At 46.3% G+C, this 18,015-nt stretch overlaps 3 protein-coding genes across 4 annotated transcripts in view; 2 read left to right on the top strand and 1 right to left on the bottom strand.

Moving 5' to 3' along the window:
- Positions 1-643, bottom strand: part of trappc1 (trafficking protein particle complex subunit 1) — a 1,078-nt gene extending 435 nt beyond the window's left edge. Inside the window, exons 1-3 of the mRNA XM_072376898.1 lie at positions 554-643; positions 79-184; positions 22-26 (exon numbers count right to left, since the gene is read on the bottom strand). Coding sequence (XP_072232999.1) covers positions 22-26; positions 79-184 — 111 coding nt within the window. The 5' untranslated portion in view covers positions 554-643. The remainder of the gene's footprint in view (positions 1-21; positions 27-78; positions 185-553) is intronic.
- Positions 644-787: 144 nt separating this feature from the next.
- psmb6 (proteasome 20S subunit beta 6) lies at positions 788-9,194 on the top strand. Its single transcript, XM_072376137.1, has 7 exons — positions 788-922; positions 1,544-1,611; positions 1,691-1,756; positions 4,157-4,222; positions 4,310-4,439; positions 7,471-7,615; positions 9,027-9,194. Exons 1-7 carry the CDS (start codon positions 824-826, stop codon positions 9,152-9,154), a joined length of 702 nt encoding a protein of 233 aa, XP_072232238.1. The 5' UTR covers positions 788-823; the 3' UTR covers positions 9,155-9,194.
- A 3,854-nt stretch (positions 9,195-13,048) lies between these two features.
- Positions 13,049-18,015, top strand: part of ephb4b (eph receptor B4b) — a 34,883-nt gene continuing 29,916 nt past the window's right edge. For both annotated transcript variants that reach the window (XM_072376123.1, XM_072376124.1), the window contains exon 1: positions 13,049-13,714. In XM_072376123.1, the coding sequence (XP_072232224.1) occupies positions 13,585-13,714 (130 nt within the window). In that variant the 5' untranslated portion in view covers positions 13,049-13,584. The remainder of the gene's footprint in view (positions 13,715-18,015) is intronic.

The following is an 18,015-nucleotide window of genomic DNA, read 5'->3' on the forward strand; positions in this document are numbered from 1 at the left end:
AACTCCTGCGGAGACACAAACACACACTGTTTACCAACACTGTTTGTTTATTTGTTTGTTTGTTTGTTTACATTGTGCTCCTCACCTCATCCTTGGAGATCCCCGCCTGCTTCTTGCGGTTCCACTCATTATAGTACAAACAGTTTCCACTGCGGTCAAAGATGTACAAGTTGTGAACCGTCATCTGAGGCACAAACACAAACACCGTCACTAACACGCAGTCTGAGCGCGTGACATCAGCGCCTGTGTAAAATCAATACATGCACACCTATCAACAACTATAATGACGTGAGCCAAACTGAAGAGGATCTCCTGTATTTTCTATTAAAACGATAAATGTGTTAAAATTGGACATTTTTTAAATGGAGTCTGGTTCATCGAACAACCAGACGACACCAGACAGAAATAAACGATTTAAATCTGTTCAAATCCAACTTAAACTGAACGCTTTAGTCCAACAAGTGAACTCACTGTGACGGTGCAACATCTCCATTACAAATAAACCTTTAAAATGATGCCAATTGAACAGTTTTTAATATCGGCAAGTGTTTACCTTTCCTTCCTGTCTCTGGCAGGACCCGGCTGTACAGGTGTCCGCTAAGGTGCCAGAACAATTTCTTTTGTAGAATTTTATAAAGTTGCATTTTTGTTTCTTAGATGCAAGACGACTGAATACTTAAATATAATATACAAATAAAGTCCACACTCCATTCTATTATTTTAGTCTAAACCTAAACGTCTTCGCTCTTTGTGTAAAATAAATATATTCAGGCAGCATCTACGGACAGCTCTGCTCGTGTCCAGTCGATCAAATAAAGAAAAGATGGCGGCAGTAGCGTCAATGATGCCGATGTTCGGACAGCAAATTTCTTCTAAAAACGACATGGTCCCCGATTGGTTCGGCCAAGAAGTTAGCACCGGGGTGAGTGCAGGGCTGTGGGGCAAGCGGGCCGGACCGGGCCGGACCGGGCTCGGTTCTGTCCGGTTGGGAAGGTTTTAATAAGCAGACGGCGGCTGAATGAGACAGCAGTTCTGAGGCAGCTAACGGCAGCTAACGTTAGCTCCCGTTAAACCTCAGTTACATTTAAAAGGCGGTCCAGACCAACAGGAGTCAGAACCGGAGCGAACCCGACTGCTTTTAGTTTTAGTTGAGGTTCTGAAGGACACCGTGGACCCAAATGAGGATTTTAGTGCGCTCTTGAAGCGGGCTTGCTAGCTACCGGTTGCTAATGCTATTAACAATTAGGGAAATGTTTCCATTTTCGGACACGATATTAGAACCACACAACAGAACGGCTCATAGTGACATAGGCTCAGTTCTGCCCGATAATTAGTTTATCTGATAAAAGTAACACGCAAAGGCTTCAGATGAGGAGAAGAACAACGAACAGGCGGTTCAAGGTGTTTGTGGAAGAGTGCTGTCCGGCAATGGAAGCAAAGAGATTAAGGAAGAGGCTAATTCCCTGTTCTTTAGGTTCAGTATAAAACGCAACGTTTAGCGCAGACACTCTGCTAACCTGTGTGTTTGTTTCCCGTGTGTCAGACCACCATCATGGCTGTGGAGTACGATGGAGGAGTTGTGATCGGAGCCGACTCCCGCACCACCACAGGGTGAGAGCAGATCACCTGGAAATCATTTACTGTGAAAACTTTCAGGCCATTAAGCATCCACCCGTCTGTCTGTCCTCAGAGCGTACATCGCCAACAGAGTCACGGACAAGCTGACCCCGATCCACGACCGGATCTTCTGCTGCAGGTCAGTAACCGTTTCTGTACGATGACCTCTGACCTCCGGGAGCAGGGAGAACCCACTGGGATCCTTCAGAGCAGAACTCTGATTTTAGGGCTCTTAACTTTTATCAGGACGACTTTCATGTGTCGCTCTTTAGGAGGTCAGGTTTATTTATAAGGAGTTCGAGAGCAACTTGGAGTGTTTTTAAGGGACCCAGAAGCTGTTCCAGAAGGATCCGCTGGAACATTTGTCTTGTGGGAGCTCTTCAGAGCAGAGGAACATGTTGTTAATGAACCTTTTAGCACCACAGGAACCTTTCAGAGACCTGACAGGGTCTGATGATGCAGAGCTGCATCAAAGCGGTTCCTCACTGGAGTCCTGACCAGCTGACCACGGATTCCTGCAGTGAAATGTTTCTTTGTGACCCGGCTGCTTCATGTTTCCTCTCTCTGAGCTCTGGCATCTTACTCCAAGCTTTGAGAGCTTCCAGCTGATGTTACTGTGGCTGTTTAACTGGTGACCAAATGTATCAGAACCCCGTCCGTCCCGAGCTGTGGGAGCAGATCCGCGGGTCGGTGAAATTAATGATCTGAGTAATTAAATGTAATTTAGTTCATGATGATTAACTAAATGGAATGTGAGGTGGAGCCGCCTGCTTCCTCTTTCTGAGGATTCTCCACCATCTGCCTCTGAGTTGAAGGTGGACAGAACATCAGAATCTGTTTCTGGGACACCTGGGGTGACCGGCGCCACAGTCCGGGTTCACCGCTGCGACTTCCTGTTTGGCGTCAGACAGGAAGTGCATCAGAGCGTTTCCTCCAAACACCTGAACAAGCTTTCAGTCTCGTAGACGTGAGAAGAGACCAGGTTCGGTGTCAGTCTCCTTCGCCTCAGGTGTGTTCAGGTGTCTGAACTGTGGGGTTAGAGCTGTGGTCACATGACCTCACGCCGTCTCAGGTGTGTTCAGGTGCTGTGTCTGAACTGTGGGGTTAGAGCTGTGGTCACATGACCTCACGCCGTCTCAGGTGTGTTCAGGTGCTGTGTCTGAACTGTGGGGTTAGAGCTGTGGTCACATGACCTCACGCCGTCTCAGGTGGGTTCAGGTGCTGTGTCTGAACTGTGGGGTTAGAGCTGTGGTCACATGACCTCACGCCGTCTCAGGTGTGTTCAGGTGCTGTGTCTGAACTGTGGGGTTAGAGCTGTGGTCACATGACCTCACATGACCTCACGCCGTCTCAGGTGTGTTCAGGTGTCTGAACTGTGGGGTTAGAGCTGTGGTCACATGACCTCACGCCGTCTCAGGTGTGTTCAGGTGCTGTGTCTGAACTGTGGGGTTAGAGCTGTGGTCACATGACCTCACGTGACCTCACGCCGTCTCAGGTGGGTTCAGGTGCTGTGTCTGAACTGTGGGGTTAGAGCTGTGGTCACATGACCTCACATGACCTCACGCCGTCTCAGGTGTGTTCAGGTGCTGTGTCTGAGCTGTGGGGTTAGAGCTGTGGTCACATGACCTCACGCCGTCTCAGGTGTGTTCAGGTGCTGTGTCTGAACTGTGGGGTTAGAGCTGTGGTCACATGACCTCACGCCGTCTCAGGTGTGTTCAGGTGCTGTGTCTGAACTGTGGGGTTAGAGCTGTGGTCACATGACCTCACGTGACCTCACGCCGTCTCAGGTGGGTTCAGGTGCTGTGTCTGAACTGTGGGGTTAGAGCTGTGGTCACATGACCTCACATGACCTCACGCCGTCTCAGGTGTGTTCAGGTGTCTGAACTGTGGGGTTAGAGCTGTGGTCACATGACCTCACGCCGTCTCAGGTGTGTTCAGGTGCTGTGTCTGAACTGTGGGGTTAGAGCTGTGGTCACATGACCTCACGCCGTCTCAGGTGTGTTCAGGTGCTGTGTCTGAACTGTGGGGTTAGAGCTGTGGTCACATGACCTCACATGACCTCACGCCGTCTCAGGTGTGTTCAGGTGTCTGAACTGTGGGGTTAGAGCTGTGGTCACATGACCTCACGCCGTCTCAGGTGTGTTCAGGTGCTGTGTCTGAACTGTGGGGTTAGAGCTGTGGTCACATGACCTCACGTGACCTCACGCCGTCTCAGGTGGGTTCAGGTGCTGTGTCTGAACTGTGGGGTTAGAGCTGTGGTCACATGACCTCACGCCGTCTCAGGTGTGTTCAGGTGCTGTGTCTGAGCTGTGGGGTTAGAGCTGTGGTCACATGACCTCACATGACCTCACGCCGTCTCAGGTGTGTTCAGGTGCTGTGTCTGAACTGTGGGGTTAGAGCTGTGGTCACATGACCTCACGTGACCTCACGCCGTCTCAGGTGTGTTCAGGTGCTGTGTCTGAACTGTGGGGTTAGAGCTGTGGTCACATGACCTCACGTGACCTCACGCCGTCTCAGGTGGGTTTTGTTTGCGTTGCAGGTCGGGATCGGCCGCCGACACTCAGGCCATCGCTGACGTCGTCGCCTACCAGCTGGGCTTCCACAGGTAACTCACTATTTGATCGACAGCTCCAGCATCCAGCTGAGCCTCGGTAAAACTCACCTGCGTTTACCTGTGACCCCGCCCCCTCAGCATCGAGCTGGACGAGCCTCCGCTGGTGGAGACGGCTGCCAACCTGTTCAGGGCCAGTTGTTACCGCTACAGAGAGGAGCTGACGGCTGGGATCCTGGTGGCCGGCTGGGACAGGAGGAAGGGCGGACAGGTGAGCAGACACCTGCCCGTGTGCACCTGTCGTAAACTTTAAACATGGAGGTGTGGTTCTGTGACCTCCAGATGGAGCTGTAGACACAATTTAAACCTGAGTTTTACTTTGGTTTAACTCTTAGATTTGAATCCAGTGTAACTCACCTGTTTAAATCGGACTTTAAATGCAGTTTAAATCGGACTTTAAATGCAGTTTAAATCGGACTTTAAATGCAGTTTAAATCGGACTTTAAATGCAGTTTAAATCGGACTTTAAATGCAGTTTAAATCGGACTTTAAATGCAGTTTAAATCTGACTTTAAATGCAGTTTAAGTCGGACTTTAAATGCAGTTTAAGTCGGACTTTAAATGCAGTTTAAATCTGACTTTAAATGCAGTTTAAGTCGGACTTTAAATGCAGTTTAAGTCGGACTTTAAATGCAGTTTAAGTCGGACTTTAAATGCTGTTTAAATCGGACTTTAAATGCTGTTTAAATCGGACTTTAAATGCTGTTTAAGTCGGACTTTAAATGCTGTTTAAATCTGACTTTAAATGCAGTTTAAGTCGGACTTTAAATGCAGTTTAAATCGGACTTTAAATGCAGTTTAAATCTGACTTTAAATGCAGTTTAAATCTGACTTTAAATGCAGTTTAAATCTGACTTTAAATGCAGTTTAAGTCGGACTTTAAATGCAGTTTAAGTCGGACTTTAAATGCAGTTTAAGTCGGACTTTAAATGCAGTTTAAGTCGGACTTTAAATGCAGTTTAAATCGGACTTTAAATGCAGTTTAAATCGGACTTTAAATGCAGTTTAAATCTGACTTTAAATGCAGTTTAAGTCGGACTTTAAATGCAGTTTTAATCGGACTTTAAATGCAGTTTAAATCGGACTTTAAATGCAGTTTAAATCTGACTTTAAATGCAGTTTAAGTCGGACTTTAAATGCAGTTTTAATCGGACTTTAAATGCAGTTTAAATCGGACTTTAAATGCAGTTTAAGTCGGACTTTAAATGCAGTTTAAGTCGGACTTTAAATGCAGTTTAAATCTGACTTTAAATGCAGTTTAAATCGGACTTTAAATGCAGTTTAAATCGGACTTTAAATGCAGTTTAAATCTGACTTTAAATGCAGTTTAAATCGGACTTTAAATGCAGTTTAAATCGGACTTTAAATGCAGTTTAAATCTGACTTTAAATGCAGTTTAAATCTGACTTTAAATGCAGTTTAAATCTGACTTTAAATGCAGTTTAAATCTGACTTTAAATGCAGTTTAAATCGGACTTTAAATGCAGTTTAAATCGGACTTTAAATGCAGTTTAAATCGGACTTTAAATGCAGTTTAAGTCGGACTTTAAATGCAGTTTTAATCGGACTTTAAATGCAGTTTAAATCGGACTTTAAATGCAGTTTAAATCGGACTTTAAATGCAGTTTAAGTCGGACTTTAAATGCAGTTTAAGTCGGACTTTAAATGCAGTTTAAATCGGACTTTAAATGCAGTTTAAATCGGACTTTAAATGCAGTTTAAATCGGACTTTAAATGAAGTTTAAATCTGACTTTAAATGCAGTTTAAGTCGGACTTTAAATGAAGTTTAAATCGGACTTTAAATGAAGTTTAAATCTGACTTTAAATGCAGTTTAAGTCGGACTTTAAATGCAGTTTTAATCGGACTTTAAATGCAGTTTAAATCGGACTTTAAATGCAGTTTAAATCGGACTTTAAATGCAGTTTAAATCGGACTTTAAATGCAGTTTAAATCTGACTTTAAATGCAGTTTAAGTTGGACTTTAAATGCAGTTTAAGTCGGACTTTAAATGCAGTTTAAGTCGGACTTTAAATGCAGTTTAAGTCGGACTTTAAATGCAGTTTAAATCTGACTTTAAATGCAGTTTAAATCGGACTTTAAATGCAGTTTAAATCGGACTTTAAATGCAGTTTAAATCTGACTTTAAATGCAGTTTAAATCTGACTTTAAATGCAGTTTAAATCTGACTTTAAATGCAGTTTAAATCTGACTTTAAATGCAGTTTAAGTCGGACTTTAAATGCAGTTTAAATCGGACTTTAAATGCAGTTTAAGTCGGACTTTAAATGCAGTTTAAATCGGACTTTAAATGCAGTTTAAATCTGACTTTAAATGCAGTTTAAATCTGACTTTAAATGCAGTTTAAATCTGACTTTAAATGCAGTTTAAATCTGACTTTAAATGCAGTTTAAATCTGACTTTAAATGCAGTTTAAGTCGGACTTTAAATGCAGTTTAAATCTGACTTTAAATGCAGTTTAAGTCGGACTTTAAATGCAGTTTAAATCGGACTTTAAATGCAGTTTAAATCTGACTTTAAATGCAGTTTAAATCTGACTTTAAATGCAGTTTAAATCTGACTTTAAATGCAGTTTAAATCTGACTTTAAATGCAGTTTAAATCTGACTTTAAATGCAGTTTAAATCTGACTTTAAATGCAGTTTAAGTCGGACTTTAAATGCAGTTTAAGTCGGACTTTAAATGCAGTTTAAGTCGGACTTTAAATGCAGTTTAAATCTGACTTTAAATGCAGTTTAAATCTGACTTTAAATGCAGTTTAAATCTGACTTTAAATGCAGTTTAAATCGGACTTTAAATGCAGTTTAAGTCGGACTTTAAATGCAGTTTAAGTCGGACTTTAAATGCAGTTTAAATCGGACTTTAAATGCAGTTTAAATCTGACTTTAAATGCAGTTTAAATCGGACTTTAAATGCAGTTTAAATCGGACTTTAAATGCAGTTTAAGTCGGACTTTAAATGCAGTTTAAGTCGGACTTTAAATGCAGTTTAAGTCGGACTTTAAATGCAGTTTAAGTCGGACTTTAAATGCAGTTTAAGTCGGACTTTAAATGCAGTTTAAGTCGGACTTTAAATGCAGTTTAAGTCGGACTTTAAATGCAGTTTAAATCTGACTTTAAATGCAGTTTTATTCTGAATTTGACGGTTTAAATGTGAAAGTTACTTCCTGATAAATGTTAAGTTTGGATCCAGTGTGAAGCTGACTGCGGTCTCACCTGTCGCAGGTGTACTCTGTTCCCATTGGTGGGATGCTGGTGAGGCAGCCGGTGTCGGTGGGCGGCAGCGGCAGCTCCTACATCTACGGCTTCATGGACTCCAACTACAAACCAGGAATGAGCAAAGAGAAGTGTTTGGAGCTCACTGCTGCAGGTACGCTGCTGCAAGGCATGCTGGGAGCTGGAGTCGTCTGCTGTCTAAGTGTGTCTCACCTGTCCCTCTGTCTCACCTGTCCCTCTGTGTCTCACCTGTCCCTCTGTCTCACCTGTGCAGCCTTGTCTCACCTGTCCCTCTGTCTCACCTGTCCCTCTGTCTCACCTGTCTCACCTGTCCCTCTGTCTCACCTGTCCCTCTGTCTCACCTGTGCAGCCTTGTCTCACCTGTCCCTCTGTCTCACCTGTGCAGCCTTGTCTCACCTGTCCCTCTGTCTCACCTGTGCAGCCTTGTCTCACCTTTCTCACCTGTCCCTCTGTCTCACCTGTCTCACCTGTCCCTCTGTCTCACCTGTCTCACCTGTCCCTCTGTCTCACCTGTGCAGCCTTGTCTCACCTGTCTCACCTTTCTCACCTGTCCCTCTGTCTCACCTGTCCCTCTGTCTCACCTGTCCCTCTGTCTCACCTGTGCAGCCTTGTCTCACCTGTCCCTCTGTCTCACCTGTGCAGCCTTGTCTCACCTGTCCCTCTGTCTCACCTGTGCAGCCTTGTCTCACCTGTCTCACCTGTCCCTCTGTCTCACCTGTCTCACCTGTCCCTCTGTCTCACCTGTGCAGCCTTGTCTCACCTGTCCCTCTGTCTCACCTGTCCCTCTGTCTCACCTGTCTCACCTGTCCCTCTGTCTCACCTGTCCCTCTGTCTCACCTGTGCAGCCTTGTCTCACCTGTCCCTCTGTCTCACCTGTCCCTCTGTCTCACCTGTCCCTCTGTCTCACCTGTCTCACCTGTCCCTCTGTCTCACCTGTCTCACCTGTCCCTCTGTCTCACCTGTGCAGCCTTGTCTCACCTGTCTCACCTGTGCAGCCTTGTCTCACCTGTCCCTCTGTCTCACCTGTCCCTCTGTCTCACCTGTGCAGCCTTGTCTCACCTGTCTCACCTGTGCAGCCTTGTCTCACCTGTGCAGCCTTGTCTCACCTGTCCCTCTGTCTCACCTGTCCCTCTGTCTCACCTGTGCAGCCTTGTCTCACCTGTCCCTCTGTCTCACCTGTCCCTCTGTCTCACCTGTCCCTCTGTCTCACCTGTGCAGCCTTGTCTCACCTGTCTCACCTGTGCAGCCTTGTCTCACCTGTCCCTCTGTCTCACCTGTGCAGCCTTGTCTCACCTGTCCCTCTGTCTCACCTGTCCCTCTGTCTCACCTGTCCCTCTGTCTCACCTGTCCCTCTGTCTCACCTGTCCCTCTGTCTCACCTGTGCAGCCTTGTCTCACCTGTCCCTCTGTCTCACCTGTCCCTCTGTCTCACCTGTGCAGCCTTGTCTCACCTGTCCCTCTGTCTCACCTGTCCCTCTGTCTCACCTGTCTCACCTGTCCCTCTGTCTCACCTGTCTCACCTGTCCCTCTGTCTCACCTGTGCAGCCTTGTCTCTGGCCATGGAGCGGGACGGCTCCAGCGGGGGTGTGATCAGGCAGGCGTCCATCTCTGAGGAAGGCGTGGAGCGGCGCGTCATTCTGGGAAACCAGCTGCCCAAGTTCTCCACGCACTGAGCGCGCTCAGTGGCTCTGTTGTGTCAATAAAGGTTTCACTCTCAGCTGTCCTCCTCTTATTGAGCTCCAGCAGTCTGATCAATGCACCTGATCGGTGTTAAAGGTGGTGTGCAGTTCCCTCAGAGTCCAGCAGGTGGAGACAGACGCTCATTTATTGCCTGAGCATGTTTTCACTTCCTGACTTCTCACTGATTGGTCACATTCAGTCTGTTCACTTCCTGACTTCTCACTGATTGGTCACATTCGGTCTGTTTCCGGTCCTAAAGGTGAAAACCAGCTGGCACCCGGGGGGGTCTGAGTTTCCATTGTGTTAAAACAACTAAACTAAAAACTTTATTTGAATTGAAACCCTTTTGATTCTGATTTAAATCTCTTCATCCAGTTCAAGTTTTCTTTTAAAACTGATTTTTGAATAAAAATATATTAAATATTTTAATTTCAGTCGTCAGTTTAAATGAATTGGAACATAATTTCAGTTCAATCCTCTGATTGATCCTCTGATCCTCCTCTGATTGATCCTCTGATCGATTCTCTGATCCTCCTCTGATCGATCCTCTGATCGATCCTCTGATTGATCCTCTGATTTATCCTCTGATTTATCCTCTGATTGATCCTCTGATGGATCCTCTGATTGATCCTCTGTTCGATCCTCTGATTGATCCTCTGATCGATCCTCTGATTTATCCTCTGATTTATCCTCTGATCGATCCTCTGATCCTCCTCTGATCGATCCTCTGATTGATCCTCTGATTTATCCTCTGATCGATCCTCTGATTTATCCTCTGATTTATCCTCTGATTGATCCTCTGATGGATCCTCTGATTGATCCTCTGTTCGATCCTCTGATTGATCCTCTGATCGATCCTCTGATTTATCCTCTGATCGATCCTCTGATCGATCCTCTGATGGATCCTCTGATGGATCCTCTGATTGATCCTCTGATCCTCCTCTGATCGATCCTCTGATGGATCCTCTGATTGATCCTCTGATTGATTCTCTGATTGATCCTCTGATTGATCCTCTGATTGATTCTCTGATCCTCCTCTGATTGATCCTCTGATCGATCCTCTGATTTATCCTCTGATTGATTCTCTGTTCGATCCTCTGATTTATCCTCTGATTGATTCTCTGATTTATCCTCTGATCCTCCTCTGATCCTCCTCTGATGGATCCTCTGATCCTCCTCTGATGGATCCTCTGATCGATCCTCTGATGGATCCTCTGATTTATCCTCTGATTGATTCTCTGATTTATCCTCTGATCCTCCTCTGATGGATCCTCTGATCCTCCTCTGATGGATCCTCTGATCCTCCTCTGATGGATCCTCTGATCCTCCTCTGATGGATCCTCTGATGGATCCTCTGATGGATCCTCTGATTGATCCTCTGTTCGATCCTCTGATCGATCCTCTGATCCTCCTCTGATTGATCCTCTGATGGATCCTCTGATGGATCCTCTGATCCTCCTCTGATTGATCCTGAGTCTTAAGGTCTCAGCTTGTTCTGAGTGACATCACAGGGGGCGGGGCTGTCACCTGTTTGTCGGGTTCCCACAGTCCTCTGTCCTCCACCTGACCCGTTGTTCCCGCTCCTTCACACCTCCATCAACAAAGGCCCTGACGCTGGGGGGGGGGACACCTGAGCTGCTCCTTTGTCCTCAGAGGGGGGGGGGGGGGGTCAGTCTCTGTATGGTCTCAGCACCTTTTATGAGGTGAGAGATTGAAACCCTCCTCCACATCACATTCAAAACGCTGCCAGGCTGAAACTGAGCTCTTTAAAACGGTGATTCAGGTCAAATGTGTCCACATCTGGAAGAAGAAGACGATCCATTATTCCACCGATCAATCGGATCAGAAAGGAAATCCTGTTCGAATTCAGTCTTTAGTGCAGCATCAAAACGGGTTGATTTCATGTATCAGAGATTTGGGTTTAGTTTCATGTTCAGTTTAGTGTTTAGTTAGTTTAATTAGTTACATGTTTAGTTAGTTTAGGGTTTAATTTAGTGTTTAGTTTCATGTTCAGTGACATGTTTAGTTAGTTTAATTAGTTTAATGTTTAGTTAGTTTAGTTAGTTACATGTTTAGTGTTTAATTTATTGTTTACGCAGCTGTGAAACTATCAAAAGTTCTGTAAAAGATGAAAAAGAAGCAGAATAAACGGTTAAATGTTCTGCTTGGACCAGAAGTTCCAGGACAGGAATAACTTTTCCTCATGAGCTCCATCAGATTGTGGTTGAAGTGAACAGATTTTTTGAGTTTTGGTGGAAGTAAAACTCTGGAACCCTAAAGATACCCGGGACTGTCAGAGGTTAGAATATCTGCCTTTTACTCTGTTCACTTCCTGGCTGCTGCAGCAGAAACACAGCTGACTGTTTCGGTCTTATTGATCTCTGACTGTTTCGGTCTTATTGATCTCTGACTGTTTCGGTCTTATTGATCTCTGACTGTTTCGGTCTTATTGATCTCTGACTGTTTCGGTCTTATTGATCTCTGACTGTTTCGGTCTTATTGATCTCTGACTGTTTCGGTCTTATTGATCTCTGATTGCAAACACCTGATCAGTTCCCTCTGAGGACTTCCTGTTTGAACAGATCAAAAGTTCTGTCTTCTGTTTCTTTCCCAGCAAGCCGAAATACGTGCGGTTAACCTCCAGCTGACGTCATTCAGCGACGTCCCGGACCGGGTTCAGGACCAGGTTCAGAACCAGGTTCCGGACCGGGTCCCGGACCGGGTTCAGGACCGGGTTCAGGACCGGGTTCCGGACCGGGTTCCGGACCGGGTTCCGGACCGGGTCAAACGGGCGACGTTTCAGGCGTCATTTCCAGAACGTCTTCACCGAGGCGGCTTTTTAACGACCCTGACCGACCGCAAACCGGTGAAATAAATGTCGGTGACCACGTCCTGTGAATTATGTCCAAATGTTCCCTGTTCAGCTGTAATCTGGCCCATTCTGACACGTTTGCATCATATTAAAACATCCAGAGCGAGAGAAAAGTGCTACGAGATCACAAGTAGACGTTGTCTTTTACTGAAGATAAACTATTGAAGACACAAATGACTCAAAAAACTTTAATTGAATTTAAAATGAACAATTTATTGTTAAACAAATTAACAAAAACGACAGACTATGTCTCTCGGCTGGCCTGGGAACGCCTCGGGGTCCCCCCGGAAGAGCTGGAGGAAGTGGCCGGGGACAGAGACGTCTGGGTTTCTCTGCTCAAGCTGCTGCCCCAAAGACCCCCGGATAAGCGGCAGATGATGGATGGATGGACCTTGAACAACTTTTGTGATCCTGCAGGAAAATAAAAAAACGCAGATATTATTAACGCGGATAAAGAAATAACATAAAAATAATAACATATTCAGACTCTTAGTGCATCACTTTGGTTTTAATACACAATTTAATTTGGATTTGATTAAAAATATATCCAATTGATAATCTAATTATGAATTTTTGCCCGCTTTTTAACTTCTTAAACAAGATTAAGTGTAAATCATTGTAGCATTAGTTCATCTCTGGGTTGTGAAAGTGTTTAAAGCGTTTAAAGCGTTTAACACATCGATGTCTGAACAGTTTCTGTTGATCAGCACATTTTTTCATCCGTTTCCCTTCATGCTGAAAAATACTGAAACCAAACAAATAAGAAACGTGTTTAAGTTTCCACTTTCTGAACTTCGCTCACATTAAAATCTAAACTTTGTTTATTTCTCACGTTCACTTCCTGTTTATTGTTTATTTACACCTGCTGCTTGTTTCTGTCACAAACTGACATGCGCAGAACTTTTTCTCCACATTCCTTCACTCTGTCGCTCAGCACGAAGCCCCGCCCCCGTACACGCTGTCAGTCCTCTCAGCCAATCACAGGCCAGCGGTGGGTGTGGCCTGGGCGAAGTGGGCGTGGCTCGTCCCAGAAGAAGAGGGGAAACTTGCAGCTTTTGTCCGAACTTTTTCTGGATGTTTCAGCTGGAGAACCGACACACACCGGGAGTTCTGGGAGTTCCGATGGGCCTCACCTGATCTGTGCGAGCGTGTTTTACCTGTGCGCGCGCGTGTGTGTGTGTTTCCCCTCTTCATCCTCAACCCTCCAGCTGCCCACCGACCCCTCTCCGCTCACCAGGCCGCCGCTCGGCGCTCCTCTGTCGGCCTCGGAGGCAGCCGCGCCCCGCCGCGCTGCGCCGGATGAACAGCGGAGCAGAGGAATGAAGGGATGAGCCTGGGGGGGGGCGAAGGAGTCCGGTCCGGAACCAACTTTCTGGAGTCCAGTTACCAGCGTCCATCTTGGAAAGTTCCCCCGCGGGTGAAGGACGTTCCGCGCGGATCTTTAACCGCAGCACGCTCACTTTTTGAGCTCCGATGAGGCGCGCGAGGCCGACCGAGAGCGAGCCCAGCTGACGTCACAGAACAGGGATCGATAGGTGCGATCTGGACCCGATGGTTCCAGCGGGGGTCATGGAGGGTCGGAGGGGTCAGCGGCCCCCGGCGGCCCCGGGCCGGGCGTCCCTCTGCGGGCTGTCGCTGCTGCTGGTCCCGCTGCTGCTGAGCTGCTGCCGCGCGGAGGAAGGTGAGTCCCGGGGGTCATCCATCACATCTGATTATCGATCACTGATCGATAGTTTCCACCAGGGGAGGCTTTGTTCTGTTTTCAGAAACAGAAGAAAGATTTTTACTTGTTTTAGTTGGAACATTTAAGGTTTGGTTTGTTGGTTTTTACATTTTTCAGCTCAAACTGTGAGTCTGAATGTGAGAGGGTTTACCCGCTCAGAACCGGGTCAGAACCCGCTCAGAACCGGGTCAGAACCCGCTCAGAACCCTGACCTGCTGGGTCAGAACCTTTCCTGCATTTACAGATCTTCTGTTTCTAAACCTCTGGGCCGAGGTTCTGGAAGTTCTGAAGGAATTTGAGTTCAGAGTAAACTGATGACCTCAGAACCAGAACCAGCTGAGATCATTAATGATTCTCTTTTTCTTTGGGTCTAATAAGCAGTTCTGTGTTTTAGATTCAAAGTGCCTCAGACACATGATCCTGGTCCGGCTGCAGCATGTTTGATCCAATCGATCAATCGATTGATTGATAGATAGATAGATTAGGATCAGCTGTTGTGAACACTTTCTCAGTCTGAGCTCAACAGATTTCCTGTTCAGCTTAATTTAATCTGGTAACAAACATCATTTCTACACCTCAGACCTGCAGCATCCCATAAAGTCAGTGAACCTTTTCCCACTTTGTGTCCTTCTGCCAACACTTAAAGCCGCTCTGACTCTGAGGAAACCAGGTGATGCAGAGTTCCAGCTGTTATTTTGTCCCATTCCTCCTTAAACAGGTCTTAAGGTGTGCAGCACCTGTTTTATAGGGACGGATTCAGCCAAAGCCAACCAGGTAAAAACCTGTTCACTGGAAGGTCTCACCTGGTTTGTCACCTGTCAGTGATGCTGACTGCAACTTGTTCTGGACTGATTCGCTTTATTAAACCCATTTTTGGATGTAAACCTGTTTGCCTCCTAATCTTGTGGTTAGTTTTCTGTTATCCTGCCGTTTAGAACAAGCTGTAACGCAACGTCTGCCACATTTAGTGGTTAAAAATAGTTTTTCCTATTGAGAAACGTTGCTAAAGTGAAATCTATTCTCTTTTAGAGCCTTAATCCCCTAAAGACTGGATGACTGTAACAGTTTATACCTGGTTATCGGTCTCTTTTAGCAGAATTCAGCTGCTGGACCCCTGTTCTTGCCTAGTCTTTTGCTTTAGTTGGCGCCTGAACATTTCTGAACTGGCTGCTGACAGCAGGCTGGATGCTGCTTTTGCTCTTTGCTCCATTTCTTCCAACAAAGATGTGGAATACTGATGGGTCTGACCACAGCACACGTTTCCACCGTGTGACGGTCCATCCCAGACGCCTCCGAGCCCAGAGAAGTGGACGAGGTTAACATCAGGCTTCTTTCCTGCACAGTAAAGCTTGTGAATGGAACTCTGTATTGTGGTGCTGGACAAAGGTTTCCACAGTAATCCCTTGTCCATGTGCTTCTATCAGCTGCTGATGAATGACGGTTCTTGATGCAGCGTCTGAGGGGTCAGAGGTCACGGGGTCCAGCTTAGGCTCGCTCCCTCGTCCTTTACACTGAAACTCCTCCAGGTTCCCTGAATGCTTTAATATAATACAGAAATATGCAGATCCCTTCCAGTCTTTCTCTGAGGAACATTGTTTTAACACAAACTGGAGCTCCTCTGAACATCTCTGCTGCTCAGACTGTCCTGGAGGCTGCTTCAGGACCAGAGCAGCTCACAGTCGGTGCTAAACTGTCCCATTTTTTTACTTTATTGAATTGATTTATGCATCTGAGCTGTTTATATGTCAGAAGAAAAAAGCAGGAAGCAACACGACTTTATCTAAACAGAGATTTCAGTTTAAATGGATCAGATTCACAGTTTAACCAGCAGCTGAGTGTGTGTTGGACTTTCTGAAAGTTTTTATTTCCTGCCAAACCAGAAAACTACCAGCCAGAGAAAACAATGGGCCGTGCACCGAGGGCCGTGCACCGAGGGCCGTGCACCGAGGGCCGTGCACCGAGGGCCGTGCACCGAGGGCCGTGCACGACGCACACTGAGGTGTCTGAAGCTGTAACTTCAGTAATGAACCAATCAGAAGCCGCTCTTTGTTAAAGGATCATTCCGCCTTGTTTCGCCTGCTGTGCCTCTCTGGCTCATGCTGACTTTTCCGATCCTGAGTCAAGCTCCAGGAAAACAAAGAGAAGCAGAGCTCTGAGCAGCTTTCAGCAGCTTTCAGCAGCTTTCAGCAGCTTTCAGCAGCTTTCAGGCAGCAGCATCCCTTAAATCTGAGGTTTTTCCAATGGAGTCTGGTGCTGCCGGCGTGTGAATCCTCTCAGCTCAGAGGGTGTGTCTCCATCTGCTCGCTGTCTTTTCTCTGCTCTCGCCTTTGTTCTGTTGTTCTGTTTTTAACCCCCCCCCCCCCACCTCTTCACCCCCCCATCAGCTCTCCTCGGCTCCTTTCTTCCGACCATAAATCCTGTTAAAGACGGTGGATTTAATTTCTGACTGCGGCAGCGGATTTACATGTTAAGTGTAGGTTTGTTAATCTGTTGATTGGCCCTTTGGAGGTTTTCCTGAATAAAGCAGACACTCAGAACTCCCATCATGCGTTAAGTTGAAGCCTCAAAGATGTTTGTGCTCTCAGTTTAAACAGAACTCTTCCCTCTTTGTCAGTTTCAGCTGTTTTAGGTGTTTTCTGCAGAGTCGGATTTCTGCTCCTTCAAATGAGACAGAAGTTTGAGTCTGATGGTTTTTACCTTTGAATAAACATATTTACATGTTTAAATAAGAAGGAATTGAGCTGTGGAGGAGGGTCGTTCCCAGAAGGGTTGAACGAGATGAAATGTGACCTTTTTAGTTTGAGGTAAACCAGATCAGAGACACATCTGCTGGATCCAGGAAGAAGAAATGTTTTGTCTGAGCTCTTTATCGTCACCCTGTTCATCCAATCTGAGGCAGGCATCTCCCACATGTTCAGACACACTCAGAGGAAAGTTCATGCTCTGCAGCAGGTTTAAACAGAACTGCAGCGGGCCGAGAGCAGAACCCTGCAGAACTCCACACTCGTGTAGAAATGCTGTTAAAGTTGTAACCGGCCGGCTGTTCAGGTTCAGAGAAACGAGGAGGAACCGGCAGCAGGCGTTTTAACGGTTAATGTAACCGAGGCGTATTGGACAAGCTGAAACACCTGCTGGTTTAAGCACAGCGGCTCTCCATCTCGGCCCTGTTTAGCACCTCATTCACTTTAGCTTTTTAGCTAACTCTGCTGGAACATTAGCCTCAGATATAGTTTATCCACTGGGCTCTTATATCCTCTGAGGCTGCTGCTGGATGGAAGATGCATGCTCCTCAGTGCAGCTGACAGCAGAACATTTCCACCAGAAGCTGGCTTCATCCGTCCAGCAGAGTGGATGTGAGGGGCGGGGCTTAGCAGAGGAGGCGGGGCTTAGCAGAGGAGGCGGAGCCAGATGCTTGCTCCTTAGTGCAGCTGACAGAAAACTCCACTTTGAAGCTCTCAAATGTAAAAAGATTTTAGTCTCTCAGTAGATTTGATGCTTTTTATTCATAACGTTGTCTTTCAACCAAAGGGGCTCATTATGACGATGCCCCTCCTGCTGTAAACACTGTATAGTAAACAGTAGATTAATGAAGCAGATTCTGCTGCTCTCAGTTCAGCTTTATCACCGTTTTTCTGACGGTTTTTGGGCAGCGAGGATTCGTTCGAGGCCGTTTGTTCAGGAATGTTCTGCAGATGTTGAGTCGCACTTTAACTGGAGTCTCAGGGTTTAATCAGTAAAACTTACAGGTGAGCTGCCCACATGGTTCTGTTTGAGAGATGTTCTGATCTCAGAGCAGCCTGGAAGGAGGAATCAGGGCCGGGTGCAGGAATGAGAGGAGACGCTGCCAGATAATCAAGTTTATTAGAGAGCAAGTCGCAGCACGAGACCACACACACACACACACACACACACACACACACACACACACACACACACACACACACACACACACACACACACACACACACACACACACACACACACACACACACACACAGCACCGAGCGGCTTGTGTAAACATCCCGCCAGTGTTGTCATGGCAATTTCCGTGTCCTCGTCATGCACTCTTATCTCAGATACGCTGTTTACAGTTTGTGTGACCACATCTCTCTATGCCTGTGAGGACCAGTCTGCATTCCTGCAGTGAAAGAATTTCTGCATTTTGGGTCCTTTTTCCCGCTTCTTCTGCATTCTGAGACATTTTGGTCCAGTGGGGACGTTTATGCATTGTGTGAAGAGCTGATATGTTTGCTTTGTGA

Source organism: Leuresthes tenuis, unplaced genomic scaffold (genome assembly GCF_036924035.1).
Source record: "Leuresthes tenuis unplaced genomic scaffold, fLeuTen1.0.hap1 SCAF_22, whole genome shotgun sequence".
Taxonomy (NCBI): Eukaryota; Metazoa; Chordata; class Actinopteri; order Atheriniformes; family Atherinopsidae; genus Leuresthes; species Leuresthes tenuis.

Bases quoted from the DNA above. Each gene is read 5' to 3' on its own strand.
- psmb6 (XM_072376137.1), top strand. From the start codon at position 824: ATGGCGGCAGTAGCGTCAATGATGCCGATGTTCGGACAGCAAATTTCT. The intron at 1,612-1,690 runs GTGAGAGCAGAT...GTCTGTCCTCAG, and splicing joins GACTCCCGCACCACCACAGG to AGCGTACATCGCCAACAGAG. The intron at 4,223-4,309 runs GTAACTCACTAT...CCGCCCCCTCAG, and splicing joins TACCAGCTGGGCTTCCACAG to CATCGAGCTGGACGAGCCTC.